Source organism: Takifugu rubripes, chromosome 22 (genome assembly GCF_901000725.2).
Source record: "Takifugu rubripes chromosome 22, fTakRub1.2, whole genome shotgun sequence".
Lineage (NCBI taxonomy): Eukaryota > Metazoa > Chordata > Actinopteri > Tetraodontiformes > Tetraodontidae > Takifugu > Takifugu rubripes.
This window is the reverse complement of record NC_042306.1, coordinates 8,759,095-8,782,683: the sequence shown is the minus strand read 5'-3', so window position 1 is coordinate 8,782,683 and position 23,589 is coordinate 8,759,095. Positions and strand designations below refer to the sequence as shown.

Here is a 23,589-nt window from a genome sequence, read left to right as displayed (position 1 = left end):
TCCCAATACTGAAAGTGAAATCATTAGATATACTTTGATCAGATTTGGAACATCAAATATACATTTTTATTTTCCACATTCTTACATAAACTGGCAGAGGTACTATTTCTTCTTGAGGATCTGCTCTTTAAAACCCATGATACCACCACACTGTGTAAGCTTTGCCATGAATAACAGCTATTCTTAGATATACTCCTACCTCTAAAGTTCTTTTCTGTCTAAATTGTGTTAAGTATGATGGGGAATAGCAAGCAGACAGAAACAAGACTTCATTTTTGTTGTTATATTTGTACTTTATTGTCTGGAGTCCTGGTTCTGCTGAGGCCTTGATTGCACAGAGGTCGAAGGTTAGGCAGCATTTACAGCTTCCTGCTGGTTCTTTTCAGCACTACGGAGCCGGCTTTGGACGTCTGCAAACACAATAGGAATAAAGAATTATTAAGTTTGGAGCCAGTCACACTTTAACTGCAAGAATTTAAAATGAATAACTGAGGACTGACAGTGACACTTTTCCACATTTTAAAAAAAATCAAATGCATCAAAATGTTTTTGCTTTAAATTCTTAGAGAGAGAAGCAGAGAGTGATTAACAATTAATGTCAGACTATGATTTATTTTCTGTTATGTGTGGTCTAATCAAGAGGTGGGCACAGACACAGCCTGGACAGGAAACCAGTCCAGAGTCCATGAGGAAGAGCTGCAGAACTAAACCTTCAAGTATCATCAGTCTATTCACCCTCTAATGCCACGCTGTCATCACATTTAGGAAAGAATTTGCTGATTCGGGTTCAGTTCTGAGGTCTGCACGGCCATTGGTGACAGATCATATTAGCTAATATTAACAGCTGCAATGATCTCTGTTGTGACTGGTTACCTCAATGAGTTTGCCTCCGCTGATCTCAGAGGTGTGGTGGTAGTTGGGGAAGGTCACGCTCAGCTTGCCTCCTTCCAAGTGCACAGTGGCCTGAAAACACAGGGTTTTAATCTGCTGGGGTCGCTCATCTTCATCATTTTTTCAAACGTCTGTGAAGTCTTTGATACCGACCTTGAATTTCTTCCCTCCGATGGTCTCCATGTCGCATTCCTTGCCGATGGTGAAGGTATTGGTGACCTTGGCATTTGTGGGGTAGATCTGGGTCCAGGAGAAGGTTTCACCGTCCTGGGTCACCTCTGTGATCAGCTTGTAGTTGCGGCCTTTCTCAATGATGTCATCAGGGATACCTGCGAGGAACCAAGAGGGGCAACACACACTTTTGGAAAACTGCCTTAAACTGTCCAGTTAATAAGAGGAATGAAAGGCTCCGTGTGTTATTTCTCACCAAGCAGTTTGCAGAACTCATCATATCCCTCCTGGTTCTCGGTTTCCCATCTTCCGGTGAAAGCCATTCTGGTGATGCTGGTGGGTGGAGGTGCGAGGGCAGATGCTGAGGCAAGCTGAGGGAACAGCAAGGTACTCAGCCTGATACTCGTTCCTCCTTATATACCGCACTCCTGCCACTTCCTCATCTGCATTTGTCCACACGAGAGGGCAATTACAGTCGCAGACAATGAGGTCACCAAGCTACAAGGGGTGGGGCAATAAACAGCAGAAATGGGCATTTATGAGAAGATCAGCGGTAAGTAAAATGCTGACTCTCCACCAGAGCGAGGAGCTAGCTAACCCCTCGGTCGGTGAACCCTCCCACGATGGCTTTATGAGCTTTTCTTTTACTGTTATCGAGATGAAAATCAAATAAAAAATAATTCCTCTTTTTACAGGCAGTCCTTCAATTTGTAGTTTCTTATCCAATCTTGTTTTATCTGTTTGATGATCATTCAAAGGCTCAGCCTTTAGTGTACAGTCACTGAAAGGACAGAAAAGCATATAAAACATTGAAAGGACTCATGCGGACATTACGCTTGTTATAGAGTTGAGCCCATTTTCTTCGTCTTTATCCTTTATCCTATCCTAGTGTGGAAGTCCGATGTTTGTTATTAAATTAGTGCATGAACAGGATAAATACACCCATGACCAAACTGACAGACTGACTGTTCTGACAGCCCAGGTTGCATCTGATGACCTTAAAGATGAGTCATCATTTTTCATCTCTTACTCAGAATTTCATGAAAACTTTGTGGACTCCCAGGGTTCACTCTCTGGCTACAAATGCCTCAAAATAAAATAAAATAAAATAAATAGCAGAATAGAATCTTCTGTGTCTAAAAGCCTCATTTCATTGGGCTTTTGACGATATGAATTGGCTTGAATGAATTGAAATGCAACCGGACTTCTGTTAGTTTTTCAAACACATTTCACCCGTTATTCTCCTTCAGTTCTAAATTAATCCCAGAGTTTTATACCATGCTGGTGTCCTGAATGCTGTCGTTTGTAGTCGTCGGTTTTATTTTACATCATTGTAATCATGTGAGGTTGGGTGTGAACGATTGTAAAGCTTTCTGGGGAGGAACCCCAGGTCAGCATTGTAGGTGGCAGAAAAAAGATGCCGACCCATAAGCCTCCTCCTAACCACGATGCCCTCTTTTACTCCTTCTTTTTCCTCTAAAACATCTTTCTTCTCTGGTCAAAACATAAATAGTGCTGTCTTCAAATGAGTGTCCCTTATCTTTTAGGTGTGAATGGACAGCTAAATCCTGTCCTGAGGAGTTGTTTCCTGCGTTGGGCCGTGCAGGGCTGTTTAGAATAAACCAAGTTAGTCTTTTTGTTGCGGTGTTTTGTCCTGAGGGTGGACCAGTCTCTGTCTGAGGGTGTTGCCAATGAACATGGATGTTGTGCTTTTTGAAAATCCTGGAGTTCTCTTGATGTACCTGCTATGTGTGGTTTGTGTTCCTTCTCTCTTTCATCTCTCTGGTTTCTTCCTGTTCTTTTTGGATTTAAGAAAAGCTGAACCAGGACAACCACTTTTCAGATTTCCTTATGCGGTTCTTCACCTTCCCCTCATTGCTCAAAGGTGCCGCTTGTGCCCGGTCGTTCAGGGTTCGTATAACAGCCCCGCTTGTGCTGTAGAGGATGATGGCAGTCAAAAGAAGGTGCTGCTCTTTGTCCACTTCACTGTTGAGGCGTTTTTTAGAGGTGGCTTGAGAGATGAGAGCAGCCAGTCGGTTGAAGGAAAATGACCAGCAAACTCTCTTGTGGAGCTTTCTCGATTGCTGCTCTTAAATTATTGAACAATCTGCCACTGTGCATTAGACAGGTGCCTTCACTGCCCATTTTTGAAAGCCATCTTAAAGCCCAACTTTTCTCCTTGGCTTTTACTAAGGTATGAGACTTTGATCCTGCTTTTATTGTTTCATTGCAACTATGGTTACTTTTAATATGCTTTATAAATAAAATTATTATTAAAAACAGTGGGTGTCCGCACTCAAAGACGTTGGCAGTTCAGAAATTGGCCATTAATGTGAGACTGAAGCACGAGCTGCTTTCAGTGCTGACGAACTGTGAATCAGTAAAAGCTTTTGCACAACAGGGACATTTTCTGCAAGTGCTGATAATGTTTCAGCTGCAGGAATCAACACGACCTTCAAGCTCTTTATGGATACATAAAACATTGTAGTGGCCAACAGCCTATAAAAGACAAGCACTATCACTATCTCTGCTTTTACTGGCGTGCACACACACACACACATGCACGCACGCACACACTCTGCCGAAGACCTTCATCTCATCCACATTCAAGGTTCACTGGCTCCTAAGATGTGATATGACATCAGCCTCAGGTTGACCTTTCATGAGCTCACATTTGCCCTTCCTCCGGCACACTTGCTGATGCAGCATGTGTGAACCCACCCCTTCCTCTGTCTTCATTGTCTTGTTTCACTTAACTTTAACATTCTGGGATGTTTTAGCCAACTTTATCTGGCATGAGGTGTTGCTATGCAATTCCAATTGAATTAATTTTATCTATGAATTGTGACATTTTGATAATATGACTTATTCTTTTTACATGTTTCCATCACTGTGAGAACAAATGTAAGGAAGTCATTTTAGATGACTAATTAATTCATTAATTACTGCAGATGGCTGTTCTATTAGGCTCTTTTTCAGCGTGTTGTGTTCATGTCACAGTGTTGTACTGATATTATATAGATTCATTAACAATAATTGAACCGTTGTTCCATTTCTGCTCACTGTAATGCAGAAATAAACGTGCACATCTCAGAGTGTCACTCAAACTCATCAGTGAATAGATAAAGGCGGAGAACTGAAACCACGTGTTGACTGCCCCCTGCTGACTGTCTGCAGTAGAGCTAAAGCTCCACCTGTCACATGGGTCATTTGTTAGCAGCTAACTAATCTTTCTGATGATGTCTGAGAGGCAGCTGAATCTGAACCTAAAATGAAATCCTGCCCAGCTCCTTCCATCAAAGGTTCTCTATAATCCATATGGTCAACAGCAAGTCAGAGTTTATTGTCAGTTAAAGTGTGTTTAAAGTATAATGAGTAATCCAGATCTCTGCTCAGATGTTCATTCCTACAGTGTGAAACCTGCTGGACAATAAGTAACCAGGTTTACTGACCAGAAGGTTCCATCACACACACCCTGGAACATGTCATGTCTTACCAAACCTGAGAAATACAGATGATTCTGTCGAGCTGTTAAAAAACAACAGATGAAGGTGTGAATCAAGAACAAGAGAGAGGAAAGAAGGAGAAGATTCTAACGAAAGATACATATAGATAGATTCTTTCAATCTGGGGCTGTAAAGTGGGGATTTGTGATGAGGCGCTAAAGGAGGGGAGGCCTTGATATGCAAATTAGGCTGCTGCTAATCAAAGCAATAAGATTAGCCTTCCAAATTGAGATGAAGAAAGGCACCATTATCTGTGCCGAGTGTCATGTTTAATAACGCAGAACGGCATGCTAATTCACTGCTGACGCAACTGTGGGGTGTGTGTGTGTGTGTGTGTGTGTGTGTGTGTGTGCATGTGTGTGTGTGTGTGTGTGTGTGTCAAAGTGGGACAGTCTACAATGAAACTAGAAACCTGAATGATGAGCTCACAGCACTGAAAGGGTTTAATTGAAAGTAACTCAAACATATGAAAGTAAAAAATGTTTTTTATTGATTTATGTATTTGAGGGAAAGGACATTCTTCAGGATCACGTTTAGTTCTGCTCAGTGAAGAGCCGGTCTCCCTTCAGCAGGAGAGTTGGAACCCAGTCTTTGAGGGCTGTAATCCTGCTGCGTTTTCTGTCCTCCCAGGTGGACAAGGCTTTCACCAAGCCAAGCATTGTCCACCTTGGAGGTCAAAAAGCCCTTTATGACCAGGTTCTGTCCCCCCGCCATTGACGAAACACACTACCATGCAGTCAAGTGAAAAAAAGTGGATCTAAAGGGGTTCTAAAGAAAGAATGGGATGAAACAAAACAAAGCCGGAGCTTTAAATATTAGTTCTCTGATTTAAACCATTTTTCTGTGCCCGGATGAGGTGATTGTGTCTTTGATGACGGTAACCATGAAAAGGTGACACAGCTCTCAGGGTTCTCCGCGTTGTTGTTGCTTGTTGCTTGTTGTGTTCCTGCTGCTGCTGGACATTGGAGCCAGGTTCTCTCCATGGCAACCAAAATCCACTGTTTAATTTCATTACTCAGTAGAAGTGCCAGACTGATGCTCATCTCCGCATTCAAGGTCCTGAGCCAGAACAGATCTCCCAATTCTGCCTCTTTCAGAAATTCCCTTTCGGCAGCGTCTCAAATTTGGCGTTTCTCCTCCAAACACGGTCGACGTAGAAGCGGAGGAATGCAAAAACAGACGGAGGAGGTGGACCGGAGCAGCAAGCAACCATCAGCATTTGGGAGAAATCTGGTCGAAAAGAGCCAATGTTTACGCCCGCGTGTCATTATTAGTGGTTAAAAATGGTGTTGAGAGCACCTTTGTGTTGGAAGAGTGTGGAGCAGCGGCGGCAGGCAGCCAATCCAGCCATTAAACAGACAGAAATAGGCCAACAGTAGCAACTCTGTTGTTGTTGTCTCAATCCATCCTGACAGTCTCACCATCCTGTGGGGGAGAGAACGGTAGTCACTGGTGATTATAAGCCCCCGCCGCCCCCACCCTTCACAAGGGGAGCCAAATTATGCCCACATTAATATTTCATCTTACAGGGGACTCAGAAAAACCACATGTGTACTCAGCCCTTTGTCTTCATGTCAGATGAAATATGCCCAGAATTCATCAGAGGGTAACCAAAGGAGGTGGGGGTAGGGAAGGAAGGAAGGAAGGAAGGAAGGCGAGGAAACAAGTGGATGGGAAGAGATGAGGGAAAGGCTGTTGTTTAAGATGGATGTACGTTAACATGGAGCTGGACAGAGGACAACGGCTCAGAGGTCGGAGGTGTATTTTTGTGTGTTTAGGTCAACAATTGACGATCGTTTGTTGTTTTGTGAAGATGAAGCTATAATTTGTCATTAGGGGGTGACAAACAGGATAAATAATGTTAGTAGCTCAGTTTCAGTTACCCTTAGAAAATCGGAAAACATAAAGATTGCAATTAAAAAACTGGTCATTGAAGCATCTGCATTTTAAAAATCTCTCCAATGTGGCTAAAAGGTTTTTACGCTCTTAGGAAAAGGAATTTGGGAAAATGTTGCCATTGAAATACATCGCAAAAGTGCGATGGGAACACTTTTCTTTTTGCATATATGCAACACGTGACCAGTTACCAACATCATGGTCCATCTGGACAGAGGAGGAGACCTAACATTTTATTAGCAACAAAAAAAAACAAAATGTTTAAAACACCAATGGAAACACGTACACAGGTCAACATCTGAGAAATATCACTTTTATTTAGCAAAAACTGGAAGCCCAGCTGTGTCACACAAGCACTGCGCTCCCTCTCTCAGCCTTCCAGCAGCTCTTCTTGGTTGAAGACGCTACGAGTGCCTTAAATTCCTCTGATGCTTTTCATTAGCAGCACATGTTTTAAACAATGTTCGTCCATGAAGGTTCTCATTCATCCAGGTAAGACTGATCCATGAAGGTCTACCAAAGAGTGCTATACGACACTGCAAGATGTTTCTCCTCTCACCCAAGTTGGTATTGTGGTAAAAAGCAGGCGTTCAGCTGCCTCTACGCATCAGGCAGGCAAATTATGCATTTTAGCGTCCTATGAGAGTCTTGGTGCATACTTGCACTCTTGGTGTTAAAGTGCTCTACAAATAAAATCGATTGAGTGATTGATCTGTGTCTGCCCATCAAGAATAGTGGTGAATTATATTACAAAAAAGGCAATAATTCATAATCAGAACTCTGGGTAGACGCATATGAGTCCCTGGCTTCATTCATTTGTCATTAAATGGGGACGCAGTCGCCAACAGAAGGTTCTCCTGGAAACAAACAAGAACACTCGAGGAACATCAAGGTGACTGATGTTGATGATGAGTGTTCTCACACACACACACACACTCGTGATGGGGAGCTGGTGGCATGCTGCTTGGCTGATTAACGCTAGCTTGTCTGTTTAAATGAGCTCCCATCATGGTAAGATTGCGGCAGCCTCTTGTTAACCCTCATTGTGTGAGACAACCTCGTGGCTGATCTTCAAGCACACTTATCACCCTCTTACTCCCCAACCTTGTTCACGCGCCAACAATTATCTGTGTGATGCATGCGTGTGCGTCCTTTAAACCAGCTAGGAAGGTACCGGCTACAGTTTGAAGAGCACTTTAAAACTCTTCATCGCTAACCTCATTATTAATTGCAGTGTGCCTCCAAACTACCACAGCACTAACACCGTTAACGCTGTTACCAAGGAGACCAACATGACGTTATTCACAGCATCTGCTCTTATATTCATTCTATCCGCCATGCAATGTTTATTGTTTGTTGTAGATCCCCATTAGTCGTTTAAATAGTATTTCATTGACCACACATGTGATGGGGAGTTATTCAGAAGTGAAGAGCATTTACAGTTGGTTGACACCTGTAGCTTCAAAATGCCAAACAAACCCATCTTAATGCTCCAGAGACGAGCGTCTAGCTGGTGATCAGGGTTATTGTGCCAGACAGACATTTCTGCCTGAGTTCCACAGGAAGCAGTCATCCTGGAGTGTGTGTGTGTACATTATAGCCTTTTTGAGGGCTTCTCTCTTTTCTGGAATCCACCAATGTTCCAAAAATGAAGAATTTTCTCTGGAATTAATCCAAATTTCTCATCTAGTATATGTCTATATGCAGGAAGTTTAGGTTTTCCTTCTGTGGCGTGAATGAAGTTACAAATTCAAACTGAACGGATGCGCTCCAGCTGCAGGTGAAGCGTGACGCTGGACAATTAAGCCAAAACAGAGCTGATGTGTGGAACAAAGGCGCCACTTTGAACTAGGGGGCAGGACATAACTGAAGTCACGGTATCATTTACCTCTGTAATAAATCAGCTACAGAGGTCTTGTGGGCGCGGTCTGTGTTTGGGGCATCGCTGTCACCCGCTGCCAGGGCAGATGCCTCTTTTAGCCTTGACTCTTAAAGCAAAGCTCCTCCATTATTAATAGAAACAGTTTTTATTACAGCACCTTGCTGCAACAAAAGTTGCTGTTCCAAAACAGTGCTTTAAATACAAACTCTGAGAAAGAGAATGAAGTCTGTTAGCTTTAGATGTGTTTTCTGCCCACATTAGCATTTATGTTGGGTGGAACAACATAAAGAGGCAACGCGCTGTTGATAGAAGTCTCCCCCCAGTGGCTGTCTGTAGAACTTTGATTTTAGTTGCTTCAAAGTGCTTATTTTATTCAGGCTTCAGTGGTTTTTTCGGCCCCCCTGTTGAGTTTGCAACAGAGGATGGAACCAACAGACTGCGCTGAAAGAGGAAGATGTGTGGAGAGGAGGCAGACAGCAAATGATTGGCTGTGAGAGGCAGCCAATGGCAGAGAAGAACAAAGTGTCTCAGCCCGAGTCTCACATCTCTTTGCTCTTCTGCTTCCTCACAATGCAGTTCTGGCATCAATAGTCACCAAAGAGGATGATGAGGCTACAGAAAAGGTCAACAGCGCCATGTTTGTGGTGTTGGCAAACAGGTTGCAGCTGGTGTGGATGGTGACCAGAAGAAACTGGAGCCGGAAGAGTCCAGTCCAGGAAAAACAAATGTTAAGGATATAAGTCACCTGACAGCAAAGTTTTTATTGAAAAATGTGTCTTAATGGTTTTGTTTGCTTTAGTGCTCAGCTTCTTAATATTAATTTAGCCTTAGATGGACATTTAACCAGAGTTGCTACCTGTGGTGAAGGCTTTTCAAAAACAGAATTTCCTCCACAGATTCCATTTGTTACTGGTATCTTTTTCTATTCAGCCACCCCCCCCCCCCACACACACACACACACACACACACACACACACACACATATACTCATTTCAAACACCTGGGGGGTCATCTTGAAGGTCAATATAATTAGTTTCTATAGTAGCACCAAAATGACCCATATATTACAGGTACACAGATATAGAGAAGGAAAATGATGCCATCCAATCTATTGTCTCCCCACTGAGCTTTAAGTAGAGAGCAGATGGCTATGAATCAACAAAGGAGGGCAGATCTGGAGTCTGGTAGGATAATCTGTCTAGTTATGGCAACAGAACAATGTTACATAGCCAAGTGGGATTAGACTCGCCAAGCAATCTGAACCTTCTAAAACAATATTGCTGGATAAAAGCTAAATGTATCAGTTTGGTAGATTAGAAACTGCACAGTACAGTGGGGAGAATGAAATGATGTGGACATGGTTTCCCCGTTGCCCTGCAGCATCACTGAGAATATTGACCAAAAGCAAGGGTGGATGACAAATTTGACATCACAGCGCAGGTTGAGCAGTCTTTTTCCTGTTTAGAACTCTGCTCCCATTCAACATCACACCCGGCAGCAGCCACACAAGCTACATCAACATACTACATGCATTTAGCAACCATCGCTAACCATTTGTGTAGGAAGCATGGTGATTTACTGGTGACAGTTGGGTCCAATCAGTGGTTTCCGGTGGTTTATGTCGTGTTATGTGTCGCTTACGGTCACGTGTTTATTGCAGAAGAAACGCTCCGGTTCCCGAGTTTTCCCGGTGGGAAACTAAAAAGAATATGAGAATGCTGAGGCAGAGTTGGGAGTGACCACAGAAAGGAATGAATGTTACCAACTGCAAGGATGTCAAATAACGCTGGTGGACAATGTGCATTGCACATGCTGAATCCCCTCGCCATCAGGCCGTAGCACAGATACATCAGCACATGGACCAACGCACTGATCAAATCAGTCAGGAAAGCTGCGAGGGGATATTGAGGGTCAGGATCGACCCCCAGCACCAGCAAATGCATGTTAGTGAGTGTGTAGGCACACTGGTATCCAGTCATGTACTGAAAGCCAGTTCTCCAGTTAAATCATGGTGCTATGGTGGTACAACTGGCTGCACTTTTTCATGCTGAAAAATATCTTCCATCCAAGAAAGTGCCAGAAAATATTGTGAGTGAAGGACAAACTTTGACAGGAATATACGGTTTGATCTGCTTGAAGACTTAGTGTCGCCGAGCTCTAAAATGTTAGAGGGGTCAAACTGCCTGAAGACCACAGAGATGAGAAGTGCCGTCCTTCCTTCTCTGCTGTCAATCAGTCAAAGCCATCCTGCCACTGAAGGAACACCACCACTTTCTGTTCCTTCAAATAGACAGAAAACACACTGTAAGAATTATCTGATTTTTGCACCTTTGGCCGGGCCATATCATTACCAGGTAGCACAGGCAAATACTGAGACAGGAGAGTCGACAAGCAGCCAACCGTCTGTCCTCTTGTCTGGAAAGAGGAAAACGCTTCAGCTGCTGCCTGATGAGCTGAGAAAATATGTCAGTAATTACGCTGCGACAAAAATTTTCTTTCCCCCATTTTTGTTGAATAGTTGTAAATTTTGCCACATCAGGAGAGTGTCAGTTCCCTGATGAAGAGCTGATAAATATGAGCCCACCTGCAAACCAATAAATAAAAAGGCCTCACGTAAGCCTTTTTGTCGTGGTTCAGTTTCTTTGGTTTCGGTTTCCCATGTATCGACTATACAGGACTGAACGACATCACCGTGAAAAACAAGTACCCTCTCCCTCTGATTGACTCAGCCTTCAGCCCCCTACACTCAGCCACGGTGTTCACAAAATTGGACCTAAGGAATGCCTACCACCTCACCAGAATCAGGGAGGGGGATTAGTGGAAAACAGCATTCAACACCCCTTTAGGCCATTTTGAATATTTAGTAATGCCCTTTGGATTGATTAATTCCCCCCGCCGTGTAACCCAGTTCCGCCGGATCAGACAAGTGTGGCGGGAGACCCGGGCCGCACTGGGAAGGACGGCGGAGCGCAACAGACGTCTGGCGGACTGCCACTGAGAACCGGCCCCCAACTACCAGGTGGGCCAGCAAGTGTGGCTCTCATCCCGTGACCTCCCCCTCCAGACGGAGTCCAGAAAACTCCCCCTCAGGTATATCGGCCCTTATTCCTTGGACAAAATCATTAACCCCAGTGCAGTTCGTCTCTGTCTCCCAGCCTCCCTGAACATCCACCCAGTGTTCCACGTCTCCCTCCTCAAACCGGTTACGAAAAGCCCCCACCAGCCTCCTGCACCCCCCCCCCCCCCCCCCCACACACACACACACACACACGTCTCATCGAAGGCCATCCGGCCTACACTTTGTTTGATCTTCTTGGATATTGTGCCAATAAAGAACCTTTTGTTTGCACTCTGCGTCTGGGTCCTGGCCTGCCAAACTGTTCCCTAACACTTTTATTAATTTTAATTTGACAAAATGTAATATGTAATCACATGTGGTGAATTTATTTTAAGAGATTACATAAGGAGTTATAAGAGAACGTAGTCCCCTATGAAGGTGTTCTCTTGGTCTATTAAAGTATTGTACACTCATCGCCCTCAGATTCTCACCCAAATATTGTCATGACTGAACTAAGGAATCATATATCTTTATCCTAAATGTTGATAAACATTAATCATATTGATACATGGTCCGTTCTTGGGTCAGCTTCTGTGTGTCTACCACAGACGCGGAATACATAACGTTAAATTGAATTGAAGTCAACTTAAATCATGCCAACTAATGTGTAACAATGCTGCCATCTAGCGTTCATGTCTGGAAATCTGATTTCATTTGACTAGCGGCTAGTCAAATGAAAAAATTCTAGAGTCTAGAATTTCTTCAGTTTTCCTGCTGCTCCTTCGCGTTAGTGTTTGCTAGCTCGAAGTCGGCTTTTAGTTTTTGATGATTGGATTTTGCTTTTTGATAACAGCATTTAAATGATGTAAAACAGCGGGAATTTTCTCTAAACAAGGTCCGACAGGGAACAGTTTGAGAACCACTGTCGTCGGTAAAAGACAACGTTTTTGCTAACAGTAACGTTGCTTTTAAACGTATACCTACTGACTTTTTTCCATCTTCTTCTTACATATGTGTAACCATTATTGACCAAAGCACATTGCATTAAAAAAATGCCAAAAGATGACAATTTAACCTTTTATTCAAACATATCCTGCGCTCTAATAACAACAGTAGGCTCCGTTAAAATGTGCTTCACTGTCTGTACTTGAAGAACTATTATTCAGCAAGCTCTTAAATTGGCTGGTATCCAACCACGTTGCTCCTTCAGCGATCATCACACTTGTGAGAGAAGCTTGTAGCACCTGGTGTGGACCCTTCCAGCCATTCCTTTTCCTGGTGCTCAGATCCTTCACCATGATTCAGTCACCTGGCACAATGTCATGCACCGGTTTGGATGCAGGCGATGGGAGCTCTGCCTGAGATAGGTCAGAAGACACATTTTTATCATGTTTATCTTCACAAACTGTAAAAGTGTTTTTGTTTTTGCATTCATAACAGTACAACAGTTCTCCAACTACAAAAACAATGATATTTTAATAAATTAAAACCACAAAATGTAATACAAAAAGAGTCAATAGCTCATGAATAAGAACAATATCACATACAAGCTCAACAAATACTGAATTGGCGTCATAAAGACATATGTTTTGCTGGATAAAAACATGAAAATCTGCAAATTACCTCTGGAATTAGGTTTGGGAGTTGCCTTGGTAACGACACCTGCAATTCTTCCCTTTCCCTGGACTGTTGAGCTGGAACCTGGACTGTGTTCACCGCAGATTCCCTGTTTGCATTTAATGTGTGGTACAAAAAGTCAACTCCAGAAGGTAGTAATGACAACAGTGATGCACCATTGTGCGGAGTTGCATCTTTGGCATTATCGCGTGTGTCATCCAGATTGCGACGGTCCCTCCACCTCTCATTCAGATCTTTCTTTCTGAGGTCAAGGTTCACGCCGGTTCTCGATTTCGGAACACATCTCCTCAGAAGGGGAAGAAGTTCTGGTTGGTTTCTTTGGAAGTTGGGGTGGAAATAATGGTGAATGTTGTCTCTATTTAAACGCTGGGACTTCCTGAAGCCATACAAATTTAGCTGTCGTGTAAAACTTGAGAATTTGGAGGTTTTGAAGCCATTTGAAGACAAGAACTCATTTTCTATTAAATTCCCATTGACGATGATTCCGTCTCCTTGGTGGTTCCAGATGATGGTATTAATTTTGCTGTCATTGATCAATCGCCACAACTTTGTAGGGAATTTTTCATTCAGTGAAACTCCCAGTGTTTGCATTTTTGATCTGTAAAAAGATAAAATGTTGCAATGAAAGAAAAGAAACATATGCTGTATAGATTTAAACTGCAAGATTTGACTTGTGTGGTGTGTTCTCTCACCTCTTAGGTGCACATTTTTTGTTTGATCAACTGTTTCTTTCATCTAACTTCAAAGAAACATCAAAGAATGAAAGGCATCTTGCACATTCTTTAATCTTCTTTGATGGACCCCTCAGGCTTCCGTTTTTGGGAAACCTCTAGCCACACCAGCAACACCGCTGGTGTTGTGATACTGTCGGGCTGAAAAACCGTGTCTTTGTGGGGGGGTCACATGTGAAAATCATTCATCCCACTACTTCCTCATGTTTATGTACTTTTAGAATTTTTTTTTTTTAACTTACTGTATAACAGACAAACCCCTTTAAAGCCCCTGGGTTGCTGTGATGCCTGAGTTGAACTGTGTCTGCAGGAAGATCAACACACAGGATAGCAGGTTCACCTTCAGGCTCCGTCAGCAGCTTTGGGAAAGAAGCTTAACAACCGACGATCATTGTCTGAGAGTTCAGTGTAGAACATCATTGTGTTGAACTCCGGGTTTCCTTTGGATTAATACAATATGAAAACAAAAAGGGAAACAAAGTTTAAGTAATTCAAAAATGTGATTTTAATGAAGCTTTTTCCAAAAAGAAAGAATGTGAACGGTAATTCCGACATTCTGCATACATGATTAGAAGTAACACTGTGTTATCCGAACATGCTTCACCGTGGCAACAGCTGTCAAATGCAGTTTGATTGCATCATTTATGGTCTTTTATTATTTTCCCCCTTATTTGGATAAAAGCAGCAGCTGAATGGCTGAAACATCAACCACCAGTCCGTCCAGTGCGTCCACACATATCAATCTACAGGCTCCTGCAGGCAGGTTTACCACCGTAGACTTCATTAACAAGACCACAGGACGGGGCTGCTGTCTGCCCAGACATTCAGCTGCTCTGTCAACACAAATGTCCAACCAAAGTCCAAAGACCTTGGACAATTAATCCCGCCACTCGTGACAAACACGACGAAAGAGTGAGCGAGCATTTCTGACTCCTCTGTCGGCCCACAGTGACAGATGCAATTGCCACGGTGCTGATAGCGATGGAGCGTTCTAAGCTGCCATTTTAGGCTCTGGGGTTGGTGTAGAAGGCTTTGAGGAACCGTCCTGGTGGGGGTGGTCATGGCGATGATGGTGATGATGGTGGTGATGATGGTGGTGGTGGTGGAGGCGGACTGGTGCCGGGGTCACCTGAGGATCATCAGCCCCCAGCTGAGTCAGAGCCTGCGCCGTCTCATTTCTCCCGGTGTCGTGTAGAGATGTCGAGTTTGCCTGTGGATAATATGGCACTGTGGCTGTATTTACTGACTGCGTCTGCACGAGCCACACTTTCCACACATCACCAAACACCTTCAGGACATCCTGGTATTTGTTGCAATCATTTAAATAACAATCAAACTGGAACCAAATCTTTATTCATCTACTACACCAATGGATGTATGTCTCCGTGCAGCAGTAAATCATGTAATAAAAAGCTAAAATGTTTCGTTTTGAAGGTGTTGATTTCATGATAACTCACAGAGCAGTTGCAGATGTTGCCTTGATATGTTGCTCTGATTGCAGCCTCTACATAGACGTAGTTCAGAAAACTGTAGGGTAGACCTACGTGGAAGGTCAGCTGACCACACCTGGGGAGGAGGAGAAGGAGGAGGAGGAGGATTGTAAGGCAGATTGACTATATCTGCACTTGAGTCTCATCAGTGTTAAACCAGGCTGACACTTCGTCCCCACCTGTCATAGATCAGGAAGTCGTCTTTGTCCCCGTCCAGAGTCTCCCACACATCACTTTGAAAAGCAGACTGCTGGTATACTGGGACATCAGGGGGCGCTCTCCTCTCCAGCTCCCAGAACATGGCTCTGGAATGAGGGTCTTGCTCATTCACGATCATGTACGACACCTCTGTCATGTTGCTCTGAATCAGCTTTTTACGCAGGCCTCCGATCCTACAGAACAGATCATTGTTGAAGCCAACACGGGATTGATTTGATTGATTGATGATCGATCAGCTGCAACGGTGCTCGAGTTTACCAAGGAAATATGGCTGATAACATCGTCACATTGTGAGTGTAAAGAGATTTTGTCCTGTCATGATTTAAGAGTGTTTTAAAGCTTTTTACCTGCTCTGGGTTGACTATGTCCGTTTTCTTACCTGCTGGCCTGAACGAGACAGAAGTGTCAGGTGGCCTTCAGCAGCGCCACCACCGCCACCCTTCCCAGAAGCCTTTGCATCGGTGCCTCACCGTTGATCTCCCAGTGGGGGGCAGGTTTGCAGATCCTGGTGGTGTGATTGAACCCCTGCACATGTGAGGCCCACAGCAGGCCAATAAGAGTCGCCTGTAGCCATAGCAACAAGTGAGACGACATTGTGTCCAACCCAGGGGACACGATCTACTGAACAACACCGACGTACAACCTGTTATTAAAGACATAAAAACATAATGAGGCCCAAACATGCCTGCAAGGTACAGAGGTAGCGCACGTACACACAGCATCTTATACGTGCGCAGGCAGGCAGACAGACAGACAGACATAGTTGAGTGACATCACTGATAAACACATTGTGTTAGGAACAGGACACCAAAAAGGAATTTTAGTTTTTTTAACTCTGAAAAATAAAAACAACACCAAAAGAACCATAAAGTTCAGACCGCTAATTTACTTATTTTAAAATAGGATACCACAAACGGGAAGTGAGACACTTGCAGATGAACCTGCGTCATACATGAATGAAGCCCCCAAAACAACGCAAAGAGCCCAGATGGAGAATCTTACCTGTCCCTTGGTTTCTCTCATACAGAGCGTAAAGCTGCTGTTTTTAAAGTCTGCAGGGGTCAAAGGACCCTGCACCCACCCACCCTCACACACACAAAGAGCAAGCAAGAGAGAGAGTGATAGACAGAGAGCAGCACATGTAGTCAGTATTGATTTCATGATTGAGTACTATTTACTCTGTGTTTCGCCTGGTCAGGTGAAGGTTGGCGCTCTAAAACCAAGACTCAACAGGGAAGAGATCCTGGATCTGTAGATGAGATGATTTAAAACAGAACAAGCTCGACTCCACCACCAGCGATGGTTAACTGACAACTCCACAGGTGCCATCACCATCATGAGCAATCTGCTCAAAGTCCACCAGAGCTTTTCTACTCCAAAAAAGCTAAATATTTGTTTAATGGTGTCAGCTGACAGACTCGTGTATTTACCAACGCAGTGGTGAAAGAAGCTTTTCACAATCACCTGAGCTAAAATAAAGCTATTTTATTTTATAAGCGCAGTGCCGACCTTGGACACCACCTCTTTTAATACCTGCTGACAGGCTACAAACACCCGCAAAGCTTCATATCAAACACAGACAGATACAATTTACTGCACAGTTACACTTGTCACAGAGCTTTGGTGTCTTGTAACAGTATAGTCCTTGATTTAGTAAAAAAAAAACCTATATGGATAACTCAAAGCTTTTGTGTACAAATGTCACCAAGAAAGTTACATGAATTAAGAAAATGTCTGACATTTCTCCTGAACATTTTCAGTCAGATAAAGGATCTCTTCCTCGTCCTCCCGGGCGGTGCCTCCTTCCTTAAGATTCGGGTCCTCTACCAGAGGCCTGGGAGTCTTAGATCTCTGAGGTGGTTCCTGGTATCTGTTGGAGCCATCTACTCAGGTTGGGTGTTACTGCCCCTAGTGTCCCAATCACTACTGGGACCACTGTATACCAATGTGGTGTATATATACATCACAGTGGTATGCAGTATATACATACACACACAAACACACATGTATATATGTATATATATAAACAGTCCATACAGATGCTTTAAAAAAAGAAAAAAAAATTCACAACATGTGTGGTACAGCAGAATTATCTTAATTTGTATAATTCAAGATGAAACAAGGAAAGAGCTGATGCTGAATTACTGAATAACAATCACTGAAACTAGTGGGACAGCAAACCTGGACATATGGCTGAAGAAGTCAAGACTAGAGGATTTTAAAGGAATGTTACCCTTTAATCAAACAAAACCATAATATTTGATTTTAATGGGAATCAGTCCTTTTTGGTGTGTGGTGAATCATGCACTCACATGCTGCTGGGGATTATGGGAACCTTGGTGCTGAGCTAAACCACAGTGCTAATGTAAACACGGTTGTCTTTTACTTTTGTGAGGCTTGTGGTGGGAACCAGCTTGTCGCCCAACCAGCCGGAGATCAGGAGAGAACGCCCATCAGTTCCTCCTCATCGTTGTCCCTGACGCCATCTGTCGGGCTGCTACAGGTGGCCATAAGCCCCAGGCCCAGCTCCGCCAGCATCTCGCAGCTCATGTCTGTCGTCACCATGATCTTAGTCTCCAGGCGGTTGCACAGAGTCCGGTAGGAGGGCAGAGGGTATCCCAGCTCTCTCAAGTACTCATAGCCTTTAGTTCCTACTGCTGAACGGATTTTTTGAGCCTTCAGGATGGTCTCTGGTGACCATACGGCACGGCGGGAGCGTTTTGTGAGGGACAAGGCGCGGATCTGGTCCTCGAAGAGGAAATTCTGGAGACCCTTCTCGATCCGGTCGAGACGATAAAGACGCTTCTTCATCTCCTCCGCCTGACAGAGAAAAGAAACGATTAAGTATTGTAGATTAAAACTCTCCTGTCAAGACGTGCTTCATACAGTATCTGGACATGACACTCTTTTACATTACCGAAGTGTGTATTAAAGAAAAAGAAACTATGGGATTTCTGGAAGGTCTCATCAGCAGCAGCCTACCTCCTTCTGCAGCCTCGCAGTGTGCTGCATCTCTTTCTCCAGCTGCTTCTTCAGAATCTGGCACTGTGTGCAGGTCTGCTGATCATCATCCGCTCTGTCGCCGTCCTTGTTGTCCAGGCCAGGCAGAGGGATGCGTCTGGCATAGCCGTGGTCCCCGAAGCTCAGCTCCTTCTCGACTACAGACACACGGCACAGTTGAAACCAAGAGCAATCAGACAGGCTTCGCTCCTATAACAGCGTTTAGGACCCTCTAGCTAACTGACTGCGCATTAGGCGGAGTAACAGATTTATCAGATCTCAGAGCAGTTTTCTGTTTCCCACCCGGCCATCCTGAATGAACTTGTTCAGTGAATGCAGCCATGACTGATATCTGGTCTCCTGTTGGCACGATGGAGTCCCAGAAAGATACGCTTTAAAACCTGTTTTGGAATATTTCCCTGAATAGGTCTTTAAGCCTACACTGTTGGTGCTCCTGAGGGAGTTGACTCTCCTCTGCTGATTGTGTCTGGCCCTCAGATCCTGTGGTGAAACGCCCATTTCTGCAAATGCTCATCTTCCAAAGCAAGCCAGAATAAATGCATGTTCATACCCATACCTGGTTCAGACTTCATGGGAAGCAATATGTAGGGTGAGGTGATGGCTGGGTAGGGAGGCTCTCCAAAGCTGAACATGGTAGGAATGGCATTTGGCTTCAGCTTCTTCCCCCCAGCTGAAGATCTTGCGATCTCCTCAAACTGACTCTGTTCAAAATGGTCCTGAAGTGACAAGAACACACAGTTTATTCAACTTAAAGAGCTGCTCTTAATCATAAATGTATCGATTACTACTTGTTAGGGAACAATTCACAATGTAAAATTAACAACTCTATTTGGAAAATTATTTTGCCTTAATGATAGTGGTTATCATATATAAACCCCGTGAATGAAATAATAAAGACTATCAAATTGTGTACACTTTCTTCATAATTTATCAAAAATCTAAATTAAGATGCTTACTGATGGCTTAAAAAAATCAAAACAAGAAGACTCTCACAAGTAACACTAACACAAATTACAAGTTGCGCTAATGTCTTAAACTTGAATTACATCCTGCAGCCCATAATAACACAGTAAATTACAGTCAAGGGATGTTCTGTCTCCGAGACTGATGGACGTCTCATCCCGGGGACCAGAACATTTCCAGCTCTTTTCCTACCTCACACAGTCTGGAGTGAGGAGTTGGCTCGAAGTCGCGTCGAGAGTTCACCACCCATTTCTTCTTACGGACGGGGTCTTTGGGGAACCTGAACAGCTGCTTACCGGTGTTGGTGGAATTAGAACAGTTTGGAGCGGAACAGCCGCCCATGTCAGCAGTTTAGAGCACAATAGCAACGCTAAATGTAAGGTCATTAAACGGCAAGATATTTCGGCTGCCAACGGAGTTCAGCTGGGGATTTAATCATCATTTACTTACAGGCTTTTAAAAGAGGGAAAAATGCATCAGCGTAAAACACCGATTTGTGGAAACCAGAATGTTGTTATTTAGATTTTCTCAGATTATTTAATGGACACGTTCGAATATAGACAATAATAAATACATATAATCTGACTTTGTTTGAGCCAAAATGGCGCACTTCGCCTCAACAGCTAAGTATAGTGACGTATTGTTTATATGTGTCTATGGTAAAGACGTAAATAAAAAAAATAAAAGAAATATCACAGACAATGAGAGGAAACAAATTCATTCAAATAATTTTGATAATATTTTATATCAATCCTTGCGATTGTATTCAGCTAGATATAAATTTGTTTTATTTATGGTCCGGCATTAACAAAGGTCGCTCTTTAGTCAGGACCTCAGGAAGCACGTTGAAAATGTTTACAATGAATGTATGTTCGTAATGCGTAGAACTGTATGACTGTCTCTAAGAAACAAATAAAATAACTGATCAAGCCTCCGTTTGCTGCATTAAAGCAATATAATAGCTAAGCAAAGTGGTCCGTACGCAGAGCGGCTGAGAAAAACTACTGCATTATAGTTAGCAAGCTAACGTTAGAGACGGTTTTGGAAAAGCGTGTCCAGTGTTGTCAGAACAAACATGACGTCTTCTCTTGTAGTTCCAGTAATTGACGTCCAAAGTGACAATTTCAAAGAGCTTTGGCCTGCTTTGCTTCTGGGCATCAAGTCATCTTCCTTCATTGCATTGGACACGGTAAGGTCTCAGATTTAAGCATGAAACTGAATCACAGTGTATTCACATTTGCACAAAGGATGCCTTATCTCTGAGATGTAATCTATTCTTGATGCAATGACGTGTTAAAAACAGATGTAAACTCTTTTTCTTGCATTTTAGGAGCTTAGTGGTCTTGGAAACAGGAAGTCTCTACTGGCCGAGTCAGTCATGGATTTTCTCCTTCTCTACCAATTTTTATACTCAATCTAATCAATTTGCCACCCTGCACTGCAGGTGAATAATAGTATTCTGAAAATTTGTTTTTGGCTGTGGTTTAGGTCCATAGAGGACCGATACAAGGCCATTTGCCATGCTGCTCGCTCCCGCTCCATCCTTTCTCTTGGAATTGCATGTTACAAGAAGCTGGAGCAGAAGGTGCAGAGATGGTTCCTCCTGAATCCCTTCAGAGTTGTTCAACAGAAATAGTTATTGATTTAGGATGACAATCTTCCAAATCTCCATGTATTGTGTCTTCCAGGCTTCAGATACATACCTGGTCCAGGTGTATAATCTGACGTTGCTGTGTTCTGAGGAGTACATCATAGAGCCCCAGTCTGTCCAGTTTCTGGTACAACATGGGTTTGATTTTAACAAGCAGTACTCCATCGGAATCCCGTACTTCAAGGGCAACAATAAGGTGACGACACTACCAGCAGCTGTTTGGGGTTTTTTGCAGAATTTCTGTTTCACATGTGACCAGCCCTCATTCTTCTCAAAGGGGATACACAAGTATTAAAAACCCAAATTTGTTCTTTAATGAGCACTTTCTTATTCACTCCATACAAGGCTTTGTCACATTCTTTTTCAGCAGTCTCTTCTCTGTTGTTTATTTTAACCAGGGGGGTTCAGATGACAGAGGGGTCCACATCCGGGCTTTGTTCACGGAACTGCTACGGGCCAAGAAACCCCTGGTTCTCCATAACGGCCTCATTGATATGGCCTTCCTTTACCAGGTCCCTGTCATTTATTCTTGATGGATCTGCATAAGCAGCATTTTCTGTCTTTTAACTAAACAGATTTCGTAACTTTCTCCCAGAGCTTTTATGCCCATCTACCTGAGCGTTTGGCAACGTTCACAGCTGACCTGTCTGAGATGTTTCCTGCTGGGATCTATGACACCAAATATGTGTGCGAATTTGAGCTGCGCCTCACTGCCTCTTATCTGGAGTACGCATACAAGAAATGGTGAGCAGTGGGCTTAGATTCCAGTTGAAGATGTGTTGACATTGACATCAAGTTCAGTGAGGATGCAGATTTCACTGTTAAACATCAGGAAGGTCAGGTATCAGATGTGTATTCTTCAGATAACCAATTTTGATCCATAACGTTTAGCAAAATTACATAAATCGGCTTCATTAGTGGACTGAACGAGATTGAAGCTCTACAATATTCATCAGTACCTGATGTGAAGGTGTATTTTTATTTTTCACAATTTCCTCCTTCAAGTAAGCTGGAAACCAGCCGGAGTGTGGCGTTGGACCAGAAGGTGACACGCGTGCACGTCGAGTTCTGTCAGTACGCCGCTCACATGTCCGACTACGTGGATTACAGGGTCTGTCCTGAGGTGTCCTCCACTGCTGGAGAGACAGACCTCTGCCAGCAATTCTCTGTGAGTTTATAACCACTATTATTATGCTTGTTATGAAGGAGGCCAGACATGAATCAGTTATCTTTGTTGAACAGGAAGAGGATGCACATTACTATCAGCTAATGTTACAATGAAGCGAGTGTGTAAAAGCTCATTAGTCAAACTGTTGGACAGGTTAATGCATATACATACACAAAGTGGGACAAAAACCTGGATCTGGGGTGAGCTGGATATGTGTCACATGTGGACTTTTCAGAACTCAGTAAACATGTGAGAAAAAAAAACATATTTTTTTAGTCTTTGCGCTTATCTTTTGACACTACTGTGTCTCACAGGCATTTGGCTGGTGTCCAAATGGCAGCCAGTGTCCTTTATCACATGACACCGACCTGATCATCCTGCAAGACGAGAAAGGTTTGAAGGACAAGAGAAGAAAAAGGAAACGAAAGCGAGAGAAAAAGGCAGACGGAGACAAAGCCGCAGAGGACTCCATGTTTGATGCCGCCCCCGGAAACAAAGTAGCCCATATGATGGATGAAACGACAGAAGATGACCGGCAAAAGCCTGAGACGCTCCGTGGAAGTGATGAAGAAAGCAGGCGGAACGTGGGAGAGAGCAATGGAGATGAAGATAAAACCAGCTTAGTTACACCTGCAGAAAGCAAAAGTGATGATGGCCGAGCGGAACGAGCCTCAAAGGTGGTCAACACGGGGACCCACCGGGCAGGGTTCGATGCCTTCATGACGGGATACATATTCGCTTACACGTGTACACTTGACAAGAAGGCCGAGGAGCAGCCCGAGGGGGAGGAGTCGTGGCTTCCCACCTGTCTCAACAAGGTTTACCTCAGCGGTAAAGCGGCCCCTCTCAACGTGGTCAAGAGCACCTTTGCCAGATCATCCAAGGCTCATGTGCAGAAGATGGAGATGGTGTGGGGACAGAGAGTATAGTGTGTGTTTAGAGGGGGCATATAAAATATATATTAAAATGTCAGGACCACTGCTGAATGTGTCGCCTGATAGTCAAGGATCAACCCTCATGATGGACTTGTTTTTACTCAGCGCAATTGTTTGCAACAGTAGTTGTAATACTGTATTTTACTTTTCTTTTCCTTTTTATTTTTACTAAACAATATTGACTTTATCCATGTGTTTGTCTTCTTCACACAAAGGGCTGATTGAAAATGTGTGTTTTAACTAAATTCCAAATTCCAGTGTGTAATTCCTAAATCATTGTTCAACAGTGAGTCCCTGAACCGTCGACCAGCTGGATGCTACCTGGGTGTTGGGGGAAGCAGAGGTGCAGGTGTCTGGGATCGGGTAGCA

The 23,589-nt window shown here is 43.6% G+C and overlaps 4 protein-coding genes and 1 long non-coding RNA gene across 7 annotated transcripts; 2 read left to right on the top strand and 3 right to left on the bottom strand.

The window, feature by feature from the left end:
* Positions 1-257: 257 nt before the first annotated feature.
* Positions 258-1,491, bottom strand: fabp6 (fatty acid binding protein 6, ileal (gastrotropin)). Its single transcript, XM_003975530.3, has 4 exons — positions 1,319-1,491; positions 1,045-1,220; positions 874-963; positions 258-410 (listed from the first exon to the last, which is right to left on the bottom strand). The coding sequence occupies exons 1-4, from the start codon at positions 1,383-1,385 to the stop codon at positions 360-362; spliced, it is 384 nt and encodes a 127-aa protein (XP_003975579.1). The 5' UTR covers positions 1,386-1,491; the 3' UTR covers positions 258-359.
* An 11,101-nt stretch (positions 1,492-12,592) lies between these two features.
* On the top strand, positions 12,593-14,939 carry LOC115247857 (uncharacterized). Its single transcript, XR_003886914.1, has 2 exons — positions 12,593-12,771; positions 13,040-14,939. It is a non-coding gene; the product is annotated as an uncharacterized lncRNA (long non-coding RNA).
* On the bottom strand, positions 14,255-16,623 carry selenop2 (selenoprotein P2). 2 transcript variants are annotated; one of them, XM_011616374.2, is made up of 5 exons: positions 16,485-16,623; positions 15,862-16,125; positions 15,443-15,655; positions 15,231-15,339; positions 14,255-14,983 (listed from the first exon to the last, which is right to left on the bottom strand). In XM_011616374.2, exons 2-5 carry the CDS (start codon positions 16,074-16,076, stop codon positions 14,765-14,767), a joined length of 756 nt encoding a protein of 251 aa, XP_011614676.2. In that variant the 5' UTR covers positions 16,077-16,125; positions 16,485-16,623; the 3' UTR covers positions 14,255-14,764. The 2 variants fall into 2 exon arrangements, with proteins under 2 accessions (XP_011614676.2, XP_029686382.1); XM_029830522.1 differs by having other exon boundaries at positions 15,443-15,568.
* A 329-nt stretch (positions 16,624-16,952) lies between these two features.
* LOC101073771 (THAP domain-containing protein 1) lies at positions 16,953-20,100 on the bottom strand. Of its 2 annotated transcripts, none has more exons than XM_003975538.3 (4): positions 19,659-20,100; positions 19,060-19,219; positions 18,465-18,640; positions 16,953-18,302 (listed from the first exon to the last, which is right to left on the bottom strand). In XM_003975538.3, the coding sequence occupies exons 1-4, from the start codon at positions 19,806-19,808 to the stop codon at positions 17,919-17,921; spliced, it is 870 nt and encodes a 289-aa protein (XP_003975587.1). In that variant the 5' UTR covers positions 19,809-20,100; the 3' UTR covers positions 16,953-17,918. The 2 variants fall into 2 exon arrangements, with proteins under 2 accessions (XP_003975587.1, XP_029686381.1); XM_029830521.1 differs by having other exon boundaries at positions 19,582-19,690.
* Positions 20,101-20,185: 85 nt separating this feature from the next.
* On the top strand, positions 20,186-23,407 carry toe1 (target of EGR1, exonuclease). Its single transcript, XM_003975539.3, has 8 exons — positions 20,186-20,655; positions 20,797-20,837; positions 20,955-21,051; positions 21,155-21,313; positions 21,516-21,629; positions 21,713-21,861; positions 22,123-22,285; positions 22,600-23,407. Exons 1-8 carry the CDS (start codon positions 20,542-20,544, stop codon positions 23,212-23,214), a joined length of 1,452 nt encoding a protein of 483 aa, XP_003975588.2. The 5' UTR covers positions 20,186-20,541; the 3' UTR covers positions 23,215-23,407.
* Positions 23,408-23,589: the final 182 nt, after the last annotated feature.

Excerpts from the sequence above, each read along its gene's own strand:
- fabp6 (XM_003975530.3), bottom strand. The coding sequence starts at position 1,385 with ATGGCTTTCACCGGAAGATGGGAAACCGAGAACCAGGAGGGATATGAT. Across the intron at positions 1,221-1,318 it reads TGAGTTCTGCAAACTGCTTG|GTATCCCTGATGACATCATT; the intron begins GTGAGAAATAAC and ends GGTTCCTCGCAG. Across the intron at positions 411-873 it reads GCGGAGGCAAACTCATTGAG|ACGTCCAAAGCCGGCTCCGT; the intron begins GTAACCAGTCAC and ends TTGTGTTTGCAG.
- LOC101073771 (XM_003975538.3), bottom strand. The coding sequence starts at position 19,808 with ATGGGCGGCTGTTCCGCTCCAAACTGTTCTAATTCCACCAACACCGGT. Across the intron at positions 19,220-19,658 it reads CTCACTCCAGACTGTGTGAG|GACCATTTTGAACAGAGTCA; the intron begins GTAGGAAAAGAG and ends TTGTCACTTCAG. Across the intron at positions 18,641-19,059 it reads TCCCATGAAGTCTGAACCAG|TCGAGAAGGAGCTGAGCTTC; the intron begins GTATGGGTATGA and ends GTGTGTCTGTAG.
- toe1 (XM_003975539.3), top strand. The coding sequence starts at position 20,542 with ATGACGTCTTCTCTTGTAGTTCCAGTAATTGACGTCCAAAGTGACAAT. Across the intron at positions 20,656-20,796 it reads CCTTCATTGCATTGGACACG|GAGCTTAGTGGTCTTGGAAA; the intron begins GTAAGGTCTCAG and ends CTTGCATTTTAG. Across the intron at positions 21,052-21,154 it reads ACAAGAAGCTGGAGCAGAAG|GCTTCAGATACATACCTGGT; the intron begins GTGCAGAGATGG and ends TGTGTCTTCCAG.